This window comes from Brachionichthys hirsutus, chromosome 13 (assembly GCF_040956055.1).
Source record: "Brachionichthys hirsutus isolate HB-005 chromosome 13, CSIRO-AGI_Bhir_v1, whole genome shotgun sequence".
Lineage (NCBI taxonomy): Eukaryota > Metazoa > Chordata > Actinopteri > Lophiiformes > Brachionichthyidae > Brachionichthys > Brachionichthys hirsutus.
In genome coordinates, this window is record NC_090909.1 from 3345865 (window position 1) to 3358017 (window position 12153).

General features: G+C 51.3%; 1 protein-coding gene across 2 annotated transcripts; it reads left to right on the plus strand.

Annotated features, from left to right (window-relative positions):
• Positions 1-4241: 4241 nt before the first annotated feature.
• Positions 4242-12153, plus strand: arpp21 (cAMP-regulated phosphoprotein, 21). 2 transcript variants are annotated; one of them, XM_068747165.1, is made up of 20 exons: positions 4242-4358; positions 6940-7097; positions 7205-7358; positions 7467-7505; positions 7584-7649; positions 7788-7896; positions 8070-8208; positions 8440-8577; positions 8662-8761; positions 8867-8962; positions 9061-9098; positions 9205-9261; positions 9492-9682; positions 9948-10082; positions 10161-10267; positions 10350-10421; positions 10504-10653; positions 10809-10911; positions 11510-11619; positions 11740-12153. In XM_068747165.1, exons 3-20 carry the CDS (start codon positions 7209-7211, stop codon positions 11896-11898), a joined length of 1959 nt encoding a protein of 652 aa, XP_068603266.1. In that variant the 5' UTR covers positions 4242-4358; positions 6940-7097; positions 7205-7208; the 3' UTR covers positions 11899-12153. The 2 variants fall into 2 exon arrangements, with proteins under 2 accessions (XP_068603266.1, XP_068603267.1); XM_068747166.1 differs by having other exon boundaries at positions 9492-9673.

Consider the following 12153-nt stretch of genomic DNA (forward strand, 5'->3'; position numbering starts at 1 on the left):
GATGTGTTCTTCTAACTTCTCTAATGATTAATGATGCCGCATAATCAATGATAGTCGAACATTTAGATTCTTTGTGATGCACACACAGAAGAGGAGACGCAGGAAATGAATCCAGCTTTGATGTGTCGGTAATTCATGAAGTTACGGCAGAAACATGAACACACACATGATGCCGCGATCCTTACTAGGATTACATTTCCTTTCTGGTTTATTACATCCTCAGTTTGCGCAGCATCCGCTCATTTGAATAAAGTAGCTGGAAGTCTGCTGCAAAGCATCATAAAGTCTGCTATTCTCACCCCGAGCCCCTCGTTCACACGAAAACAAAAATCATAATAGGAATGATGTATTCTTAATTAGAGTTAATGAAGCCTGAAGGAGCGGCTGCCTCTCGCTGGGGTGAAGGGGCAAAGGAGGACGTCTATTTGCCTGTTCCTTGTCTGCTGCTGTCGAGTCACCCCGGCCGCACGCTCCATCACCGTTTGAATATTCATGAAGCCCCCTCATTAATATTTATGAGCCTCACTTGTTGAGGTGTCACTCGATCTTTTGTACACACAGACATTTTACGCGCAGCGGTGATCAAACGGGTTCGCTATATGTCTACGAGAGGAGATTTGAAAGCGAATGTGAAGGAGACCCAATCAGTTGGAGAGTTGCCTGGTGATTCTAGTTTTGTGTTATATTTGGGTAAACTTATATAATTGTTATAGTTATATTAATTGATTTAGTATAATAGCAAACCAAATCATATAAATCTCATTCCCACTTTCCCTCCTGCAAGACGATCCAATGAAGAGGGAATAAAACTTCTGCTCCCAGCTAGGAACGCTGAAACACTTAAACAGCTCGTGAGGTGACAGATTGTTGCTTTTGCACTCCTCCGTTCTATTTATGGGTGAATCGGCTGAGATAACAGAAGCAGAATGCTTTATTAATATAACGTGTTAATTGTGTAAAAGTGCTGCTTGTCCTTCCTGACGTAGAACGTGGAATAAAGTTATCCATTATTCACGTAACGCAGCCGAACAGAACCGGTCCCGTGTCACGGGTCTGTATATATAGAATTACCGGTGCGGCCTGGAACCGGTCTCAGTTTCCAGTAAGGCCTTTAAACACACGTTCCTGTACCTCGGCAGCGGCTCTGGAACTGATGCAACGGACGACACACACACACACACACACACACACACACACACACACAACCGGGCACTTCTAATGAGGTGTGCTTGTACGACAGGCCTCAACCGGGGGCTACATTTCTGTGCGCCTGCAGCGGGAAATGAGCGCCACTGAGTCTCTGGTCCTGTGTCCACACATGCCGGTCATACTGGCAGAGACTGCAGACAGCAGGTGTGTGTGTGTGTGTGTGTGTGTTTTACAGGCCACTTTCCAGGACACACTTGAGCTTCTATGCACACCAGCTGTCTGCAGATGACTTGTTGTATAAAGTTCATTTATCTCTGAAGCAGCTTGTTAAACCCGGCGGATCCAGACGACTAGGATCCTGCAACGCTTTGTAGCGGAGCTAATCAGATCCTCCGTGTGTTCCTGCAACTTCGGGAGGAATCCGTCGCATTCTGATCCAGATCAGGCAGAAACATTTGGTTTGCTGAACGCAGCCCTGATGTTCCCCGCTGTGTTTTGTTCATGGCGTAGTGCTGGTTTGATGGTTTTCTCTCCGAGAGGTCATATAAGTGCAATATGTTGTCTATATTTTCTACCGTATGTGCGGGGCATGGCACCTTTTATTAAAACACAGTTAAAAATGGCCTTTAAAATGAAAGTGAGCTCCGTTTTGCAGTGAATTAGTCCTTTTAATTTAGAACCGAAAGCGCTCAAAAGCCACATTGGATTCCTTCAGCAGTGATTTGACAACGGTAACCGGCCAGCACTGATTAAACGATAAGAGGGATAACTTAAGCGTTGAATTAATTCAGAGATTTGCACTTTAAAAGTTCAGGCTGGTAATTTTCTCAAGGCTGAGAGTGTGAATTATGTTCTCCTCCTCCAGGCTCCGTTCATCACATGTTGCAGATCTTAGGTTTTATTTTAATGTGATGTTTGAACTGAATGGAGGCTTGAATTAATAGAATGTGAATGAATCTGCTCTTCCTCTCTCAGATCCGTGCTTCAGTTCATTCAGTCGGTCTCCATTTTCTGGTTTGAAGGAACGCTTTTTGATGCTCGGCTTAGTTTTCCGTGGGTGTGCACGTAAGATTCCGATTTTGTTTTCGCAGGAAGTGCACATTTCTCTCGCAACCGAGATGGATTTTTATTCCACACTAGGAAGACACTCGGCAGATCAACAGTTCCCTTTAATTCAATCACACCTCATCGCAAAACCAAACTCACATCCCCCTTTTGACGATGATTTCCAGAGCGGACGAGCCCCGACGAAAACAGATTAGGGATCCACGCCGAGATGACAGATGAGATAAAACGTCAAGAAATATCTTTGCGGTGTGAAAGAAAGTGAAATAATCTTGCATCTGCCGCTTCTAATCGGATCCACACCAGGCTGTAAAGTGGATTATCTTGGCAAAAGAGCCAACATCCCATCAAGTGATGAGCCGTACGTCCCTCTGATAAGATTCCTGCGGTTCTCCAAATTTCTATCACCCACAAGTTTCTGAATCTACAAGTTTCATTGAATCCACATGAACCTGGAAAGATATGGAGGAAGACCTGAGGGGTCAGGCTAACCTGACCCCGTAGCCATCAGGGGATTTGGGACATTCTGCACTTAATCTGGACCTGGCTGTGATATAAAAGGGTCCATGACTCGTGTCTGATGTGGTGAAACCGAAGCTAGAAAGGCTCCATGAGTCAGATTCTTAGAGGCTCTATGAGGGCCGGCGACCAGGAGTGCCCCGGGTCCGGCTGCAGCCCCCCCCCACTCGGATCTGGTCCTGATGTAGTGAGTCACACATGTTTTTCCTGAATCCGGCCTAATCCATGTCTGAATTTCATCACAAAAAAAACAAAAACGATTTGACAGATAAAAACAGATTTCTGTTAATATTTGTTGAGATCAAGAGGTGACGTGCACGATTCTTTAAATAAATAAAAATATTATCTAAATTGACCTGCAGTTCTCAGACTCATGGATTAATTGGTCTCCAGGCAACAGATGAGCGGCTCCAAATTAAAAACGGCGCCCGCAGGATTTCAAGGTCGACGGTGTTTCTTCATTCATTACGGCATCATTTGACCATCTGTGGATGAAATGTTCAGACCAAATGCCAAATTTGATGACATTTTGTGAAGGGGCGGGCCCTAATCTGTGGAAGAGATGATTAAACGCTAAGATGGATCCGGGTACAGATGGACTGTTCTGGATCACGGCGGCGTCGGGCCTGGAGATGTGACCTTCTGACAACTCATGTGAGACAGTAAAGGAGGAGAGGAGCTGGAGGAGGACCTGGAGGAGGAGCTGGAGGAGGTGTCCATTGCAGGAAAATCTCAATTCAATGTCAGTTGGTGCAATGTAAGCCCTGGAGACGGGAACAGCTGATAGGACTTTCAGGCTTATCCGGAAGCTGGCGTGGCGCCTACTATGGTGACGCCACGGCCCACTCTGGCATGACCATGGCATTTCTCACGTAACCTTTCACTGGGATGATGTGGGAAATGTCACCATGCGAGTTTTGCGGGGGGGGGGGGGGGGGGGGGGGGGGGCACGGCATCACCATAGTAGGATTTGAATTATTTATCTGCCAAGCATCACATTGACGTCATAAAAACATTCATAATGATGAAAATAACAAAGATCAGCTCCCTGGATGAAAAAAAATAAAAAATTAAAACACAAGGAAATCATCTGATCATCAAAGATCAATAAAAGATTTGACTTGAAAACAAATGTTAAAATGTAAAGTATTTTATAGCAGCTTTCATTTAATGCGTAATTCAACTCAGAATCATATTAGGATCAATCAAAGCCGCACCTGCGGGGCCCAGCAGGTGTTTTCGCGTAGCTCCGCCCCTGGCCGCCTCCTATTGGCCCGTGCCTGCCCGGTGTTTCGTCTTTGGACTCCGGTCGTTGCCGGGATTGTAACGTAACGAACATTTAATCGAAATGACGCGAAAGACAAAGACGGAACAAGTGCGAGTGGGGGGGGGGGGGTCGCCGCGTGCATTCCTCGCGCGCGTGTGGGCGCGTGGCTGGAGGTTCAGAGCTATCGACCACCCCCCCCCCCCCCCCCCGCCGCCCCCCCCCCTGCTCAGACGGAGAGACGGGCAAAAGGCGGAGGAGGAGCGACGGAGCTCGCAGTAAACACGCGCCGTGGGGAGAGTCGGTCGGTCGGTCGGCATCACAGGCACGAGCCCGCGGACGGAAGAATCGACACCTCCCGGTAAGAACACGGACACGCGGGGGGGGGGGGGGGGGTCACTTAAACACCTTGATCGACGCGTCCAGCTGGATTTGCCGGTGTTCCCGTCGCGCCATCGGTCGCACCTGATCGAGAACACGACGGCGTCTCGGGATGAAGCCCACGCCGATGAGCCGATCGATGAGAAATCGGTGTGATCGATGGCGTTACCGCGAAGGAGAGATCCCCGGTTCGGGTCGAGATTTAGGATCGAGATATTTATTTATTTATTTATTTATTGGGGGGGGGGGTAAACCGCTTCTCTTTAACTTCTGGTTCTGACTGCGTTCACGTGCGCGTGGAAATGTGATAGAATGGTGCGCGCGCGTGTATTTCCGTGAGTCCAAAAGTACCGTTCTGATTATAGATCACGTTAAAATGTAAAACCGAGTGCGTGTTCGTGCGTGTTCGTGCGTCGCCACACGCATCTGACAGCACAGTGAAGTCCGAGAGCAGGAGGTCCGCTCCTCCCGTTAGAGGTAAAAATACCCCCCCCCCCGTGGGTCATCTTAACGCGGGTCAGGGTAATGCGACCCCCCCCCCCCCCCCCCTAAAGCAGCGCGCACAAGCCCGTTCGTGCGGCGTCCCGGCCCCGTCCCGTTAAATGGGTCAGCAGGATGCCACGCAGCTGCGCGTGAACGTGACACCTGTTTGTTTTAGCCCGCATGCCTGCGCGTGAACCTGAGATCGCTGCGGCGCATTAAGGCGGCGTTAGTGTTTGACTGTAAACAGTTCGGATGAAGCCCCCCCCCCCCCCCCCCCCCCCATCCGCCCCCCCATCGCCGGTACTTTCCGCTCCGCTGCAGAGCCCCACACACCGCGGCCACCACGCACGGGGGGGTGGGGGGGGCTGCTGCTGATTCTGCACGTTCTCCACGCGCGCAACCTCGTTTGTTTGTGTTCGAACCTGAAGGTTGGAGGTTTAAAACGTAGAATAAAAATGCATGCCCTGCTTTTACTGACTCGGGAATCGAACCTGCGACACGAAGATGCCGACGGGAGATGATCCCGCTGCAGGTGAGGCGGAGAGGACACAAGAAAAAGTGGCAAACCCGATATGTTCCAATTAGAGACTCTTGGGGGGGGGGGGGGGGGGGGGGGGGGGGGCTGAATAGATTATGGATAAACAAAGCCTTCAAATTCCCCCAATTACGGTTTGAATCCGACACGACCTGCTCTGAGTTCGAGTCCCTCACTGGATCATTTCCTAATGAGGAAACCGATTTGAAAGGAAAGGAAACAGAACGGAACAAAAAAGAAAAAAGAAAAAAAAAGATCCAAAGACAACAAAAATGTCTGGATTATAATCCTTAAATAAAAAGACATGATTATTATTCTACCTCTGGTCTGAATTACAAACCTTTATGCTAAAATAACCGGCTTCGGCTACTCGGCTACTTTCTGGATCTCTGCCCGGTGAGTCGGTGAGTCGGTGGCTCCGGCGAGAAGCAGCAGATGGATGCTGATGTAGCGGGTACAGGCGCGCCCTTGCCTCCCGCCCGCCATCCGTCACACACTAATGATCATGTGGCACCTTCTCCCCGTGGGGGGGGGGGGGGGGGGGCGCTTCTGCAGCGCTCAGCTCAAAAAACTCGCACCGTTCAAATCCCTTCTCCGTGGCCGTCGGCTGCAAACAGCCGCCGCGAACCTTCAGCGCCTCCCCTCGCCTCCTCTTCACCTTTAAAGTCCCCGCAGAGTGTCCCCCCCCCCCCCCCCCTTACTGCTGCTCAGCATCATTCTCCTCCTTCTCCTGCAGGTTTGCAGTCGTGATGCGGTCCAGCGGCGCTTTGTGTTGTTTTACACACATGATTCAGGAATGATGCGGCGCCTCTTCCCTTCTATTGGTTCGGGGGGGGGGGGGGGGGGTCCGGTCTAGATGTAGTCGCTGGTTTAAGGCGTGACGGGTGAAGTAAATGTCTAAAATAAAAAATCAAATCTCCGGCCGGGTGTTGAATAACCACGCCGTGGGACTCGCCGTCCTCGGAGCTCATTTATTCCGTCTCAGGCGTTACAGGAATAAGCGTCCCCTTGAGCGCCGCGTTGCAGCGCAATGTGCCCCCCCCCCCCCTGAACGCAGTTGGCCTTTTGGAAAAAGATGGTGGAATGCCTCAATCCTCTCGCCGCCGCCGCCCGCGCGTCTGTCTCTGTGGTCCCGGCGATATTCGCACCACTTAGATTAGAGGCTGTTCTCGGCATTCTGGGAATATCAGTCCAGGCTGATGGGGATGATACTCCACAGCTGCTGCATCTAAGAAAAGCTCAGGGACACACACACACACACACACACACAGACATGTGCTGACGTGCGCTACACACACACGTAAATGGGGAAATGCCACATCCAGGCGCAGAAGAGCTGTTTGGAACACAATTTATGCAGCAATTAGCTCTGAAGCCAGAAAGGAAACCTGGAAAGAGTCTCCTGCACGGATGCAGAGAGTGTGTGTGTGTGTGTGTGCGTGTGTGTGTGTGCGTGCGTGCGTGTGTGTGTGTGCGTGCGTGCGTGTGTGTGCGGTGTCCACTAACTGTGCGTTTTCTTTTTTTTTCTCCCGAATCTCTCCAGGCTATTTTCCGTTGACCAGTGAGGAGGAGCGGTCGAGGAGGCGAACGCAGGCGAGAGAGGATAATTGCATTTCTGCCTGCCCCGCGGGGGGGACATGGGATATATGACCTCATCATTCACCTGCGAGGCTCTCCAGTAAACGACTCCGACTCCGATAGGTGGGAACGGCGCTCTCGCTCCGACTCATGCAAATGCAGGAGAAAAATAAATAAAATCTCTAGACTTTATCAGGGGGGGGGGGGGGTCTTTTTTTTTTTTTTTTTAGAAGGATGACCGACGCGGCTACAGAAAGCGCAGATGCGCTTCTAAAACCCTGTGATATGGCATCGTGTGACGTCATCGTGTGCCCCGCCCCTTCGCCGTGTTTGCCCCTGTGCGATCAGCAGGAGGACGAGGCTCGTAGGAAGTCGGAGCAGCAGGTGAGTGTCGTTAAATAATGCTGCAGACGTGGCATTAAAGATCCGCCACCGCTAGCGCCGCGTAGCCGCTGCTGTCTTTGTGACAAATTGCGCCCTCCTCCTCCTCAGAAACACTGCAGCCAGGTGCAACCAAAGAAAAAGTTCAAGGTAAGCGAAAATGATTCCCCCCCCCTGCTGAAATATCAAATGGGCCGTCCTCTAGGAATTAGTGTTGTTTGTTTTTAGGCCAAAGGAAGGTTGGTGCGCAGCATGGCTGTCTGCGAGGACGCCGCACCATTTGAAGAAACCCAGGTAACGCAGACCCGGATCATTCATCATCCTCCCCCTCCTCCTCCTCCTCCTCCTCCTCCTCCTCCTCCTCATCCTCCTCCTCATCATCATCATCATCACAGCCACTCTCGAATTACTCTTAATTTTCTTCCTTCTCAGGCATCATCAGATGCCAACATCTCATCTTGCTGCCATGACAACGAGAGATCGCCCTCTGAGGAAGAGCAAGAGAGGAGCACGGATCCAAAGAAACATTCACTGTCCAAAGGTGTGTGTGTGTGTGTGTGCGCGTGTGTGTGTGTGTGAGAGAGATATCTCATAAAAGGCAAATCAAATCTAATAAAACTGGATTCAGTGCTGCTATTTAGATGTAGTTCTCTTGGGCTGTTTTATATTGCGGTGTGCGTTTTATTTATTTTATATTTTTTATTTTCCCCTCAGAGTCCAGCTTGGAGTACACGGACTCCACCGGAATCGACCTGCACCAGTTTATCGTCGACACCCTGAACAGCAACACCAGAGACCGCATGATGCTGCTTAAACTGGAGCAGGACATGATCGACTACATCTCCAGCAATAGGTGTGTGTGCGCGTGCGTGTGCGCGTGCGTGTGCGCGTGTGTTTATTCATGCTAAATCCCATTAATACAGTTTTTTTCTTCCTTCAGATGATTAACTGTATTTCTCCTCATATTGCTGATTGTTCAATACACTGAATCAGTTGTGTTGATGGGGGGGGGGGGGGGTGAAGCTGGATATTTTCCTTACCTCTCATCCTGCCACTCGTCTCCATTCTGCTGTCCCGCCTAAAGCCCCTTCAAAAAGTTCCCTCAAATGTCGTCCTACCACCGCATGCTGGTGCATCGGGTGGCGGCCTACTTCGGCATGGAGCACAACGTCGACCACACGGGCAAGTCCGTCATCATCAACAGGACCAGCAGCACACGCATGTGAGCGCACGCCTGGCTTGGCCCGTGGCCGTGTGCACGTTAACCGCCGTGCGCTGCGGAGTAACGCTCCTTCGTCTTTTTAAGACCCGAGCAGCGCTTCATCGACGAGGTGCAAAAGGACAAGACGGAAGAGATCCACCGGTGGAAGATGATCTTAAAGAGGGACAGCAGCTGTGACGAGCAGGTCCGCCTGGCTTCCGGCTTCTAACTACATTTCCTCCAGATTCGATCCTCCCAGCCTTTTTTTTTTTTTTTTTTTTTGTGCCTGATCTCGTTTCTTCTGCTGCAGAGCCGACTTCACCCTTTACGGGAGAAGCAAAGCAAGTCGATGGAGGAGAGGGAGGAGGAGTACCAGCGAGCGCGAGACAGAATCTTCAACCAAGAGGTGAGACGGGGAAAGAAGGCGACGGGCGGATATGATCAGGAGACCGATGTGGGGGGGGGGGCCGGGAACTCACTTATTTTCCTGCTGTATTTCCACAGCAACTCTGCCCCCAGGAGGGCGCCCACGCAGAAATCAGGTGACCTTAACTCTTCAGCCTCTTCAGCTTTATTATATTTAGATGAAAGCATTAATACGCGTCTGTGTGTGCGTGTGCGTGTGTGTGCGCACGGCGGCGCATGCAGGGCTGTGGAGGAGTACAATCCGTATGCAGAGACCCAGAGGAGGAGGCAGCTCTTCAGGTAGAGGCCCCGTCGGCGCCGTTGCACAATCATCTATCATCTTAATCTGGTCAGCCAGGCTGCAGCGCGGCTCTCAGAGTCTGCGGCAGAAACCGAGCCATCTGTTCCAGAATTTATTTATTTAGGATTCTAATTTTTAGATTTATATCACTTGAAGTTGCAGCATCTCGTTATGGATTCAGCAACGCGGGGGGGGGGGGTTGTAGGATAATTGTGGCTGTGCCTCGCAGGGGGAGCCGTGACAACTCGGGCTCCAGCTGGACAGGCAGCAGCAGGCAGAGCAGCACCGAGAATGATTGTCGCTATGGTAACGACCCTCAACCCTGGAGCAGCATCGACTCCGATTCCTCCTACCAATGGACGAGTCCCGCCCTGAAACCACGCAAACTCCCCAACCACAGTCTGGAAGCGCGTGGGTCAGGTGCGTGCTTTTAAAATGGTATGTTAGCATAGCGTTTAGCGCAAAGCCAAAGCTTAAAGGTGTAAATTCAGTCGGGGGGGGGGGGGGGGGGGGGGAAATGGCTGCTTGAATCTTCACGCCATAGCTGCAAAGTTTCACACGACGCCTCCGAAAACGAGTTGGCGTCGGCGCTGCGTTCAGGGACTCGCTTTCAGGCCGGGGCAGAACATCGGATAAAAACGAGAGATTTAAAAACGTGAATGAGACGACGCTCCTCCTCTCTCAGGCGCCATCACTCTGTTCCGGCTGCCGCCCGCTTGCCCCCACCCCTCCTCGCCGTCCGTGGCGGACGAGCCGCCTCCCAGCTACATCCAGGAGAACGGGATCCCCCCCGGGAGCATTCTGGTGAACCCGCACACCGGTGCGTAACGCGCCGGCACCGGCGAGATCGCACAAGCGACGCGGACGTCTTGACACGCTCGACCTTTTGACCTCTCAGGGCAACCTTTCCTGAACCCCGACGGAACCCCTGCTGTGTACAACCCCCCGGACAGTCAGCAGCCAATCAGAAGCCAGGCTCATCCTCAAAGCGCTCCCTCTCAGCCGGTAGCGCCGCCGCCGCCCACCAGGAAGTATCCCGCCGCGGCTCCCGCCTCTCTTCACGCGTCTTTGTCTCCTCGTGTCTCAGGTGCAGTACTCCCCGGTCTCGTACGCGGCGCCACAGATCTTGCCGGCCCCGCCCTCACAGCCGTACTCTACGGTAAGCGGCCGCCGTTCAGACGACCTTGTCTCCGACCTCTGGTTCGCTGGCCTTCGAACCTCCTTCCTCTTCCTGTCAATAGATTGAAGAGCTCTCCTCTCAGTTTGCCCGCGCGGGCTGCCAGCCGACGGGCGAAGCTCCGCCCCTCTACCCTCCCAGTCAGGGATACATCTATGCAGCCCCGCCCCCTCCGGCTCCGAACCACCTCAGCTACTGTCAGCCCCCGCCTCAGGTATTTTTCATTCCCCTTTCACCGACGGGAAATTGAGAGAGAAAATTCTGCATCAACGGAACGTCCAATCACGCAACGCTCGTCACGCCGTTGACGAGAGGCGTTTCAGGTAAATAAAAATTCACGCTAATATTTCTCATTTAATTTCCCTGCAGGTGCCTCTATATTACTACGGCCAGTACCCTACCTCAGCTCAGCACGCATGCAGGACCGTCTCACCAAGCCAGCACGCCCACAGCCAAGCGGTACCGCCAACGGGTACGTGCGCTGTGTGTGTGTGTGTGTGTGTGAGACTGATTCAGACTGTGGCAGCAGAGGAGGGGGCCGTTACACTGTCAGAGATGTAGTCTGAGGGTCTCACAGTGAACCGGTCTCTTTCCCTGCTGCTTCTGTTCGACGCATTTTGAGGACGCACCTGGTTCAGATCCGTCGCTTTAGCGTCCTGGAAGAAATGTACATTTATTTCTCAGGCCATGTTGCTTTATTTGCTTTTTTGTTATTCATCGTCGCCGATAAAGATTTAAGAGTAAGCACTGAATCGATTTGTAATAAAAAAAAAACGCCTCCAACTAGATTCAGCACCTGCAGCTTTTTTTTTTTTTTTTACATTCAAGGAAATATAAATGTAAAACCGAAAAAGTCGGCGACTATTAAATCAATATCGCCGGTACGACTATAAAGGTGTTTGCAGCAGCTGTTTATTTCACATTACATTTACATCATTTAAAGAGCGACAAATTCAAGGCAAAGTCCTATTTGTTATTCTGAAATATCCGTGTTGATGATCGTTTATATTGTGTGTGTGTGTGTGTGTGTGTGTGTGTGTGTGTGTGTGTGTGTGCGTGCGTGCTTGCAGCGGGTTACGCCCCTGCTGTGGGGGTGCAGCAGCAGTCGTCACACAGCCAGGCTCAGGCTGTGTTGGGGGCCTTCCCGCCCATGGCCTCTCATCAGTGTAGCATGGTTCAGGTAAACGCGATCGCCAAAAGGCGTCGTCCTGGTCCCGCCTCCGACGGCGCTTCGCAAAGTCCCTGAGCTTGGAGATTTCTGCCCCCGAATTTCCTCCCATTTTTCTCCCGCTCTCTGCAGGGAGGCGTTTCAGTGTCCTATCCCCAAAGTAAAGTCGTGACCATGGTCGATGGGGAGGCGGGTTACTGCTGCGTGGTGTCGCCGCCCTCCCACCACGGCATCTGCCACCCTCCCACCTGCGCCAACCTCAGCGCCCCGGCATGGAACGCGCAGTACTGATAACGCAGACGGAGAGACGATCCTTAAGTTCCTGTGTGAACTGCATACACACACACACACATAAATGTACCACTGTACCAAAGCTTAATAGTATATATAGCCTATCAGAGCTGCTGTATTGAATGCATAATTTATATACACAAATGGAGTTTTATATTGATATTAAATTATATATATATATATATATAGTGTTTTAAGGACATGCACTGTGTGGATAGAATAAAGTGATGTGGCTAGATTGATGTCACGTTTCTA

Excerpts from the sequence above, each read along its gene's own strand:
- arpp21 (XM_068747165.1), top strand. The coding sequence starts at position 7,209 with ATGACCGACGCGGCTACAGAAAGCGCAGATGCGCTTCTAAAACCCTGT. Across the intron at positions 8,578-8,661 it reads AGGACCAGCAGCACACGCAT|ACCCGAGCAGCGCTTCATCG; the intron begins GTGAGCGCACGC and ends CGTCTTTTTAAG. Across the intron at positions 11,620-11,739 it reads ATCAGTGTAGCATGGTTCAG|GGAGGCGTTTCAGTGTCCTA; the intron begins GTAAACGCGATC and ends CGCTCTCTGCAG.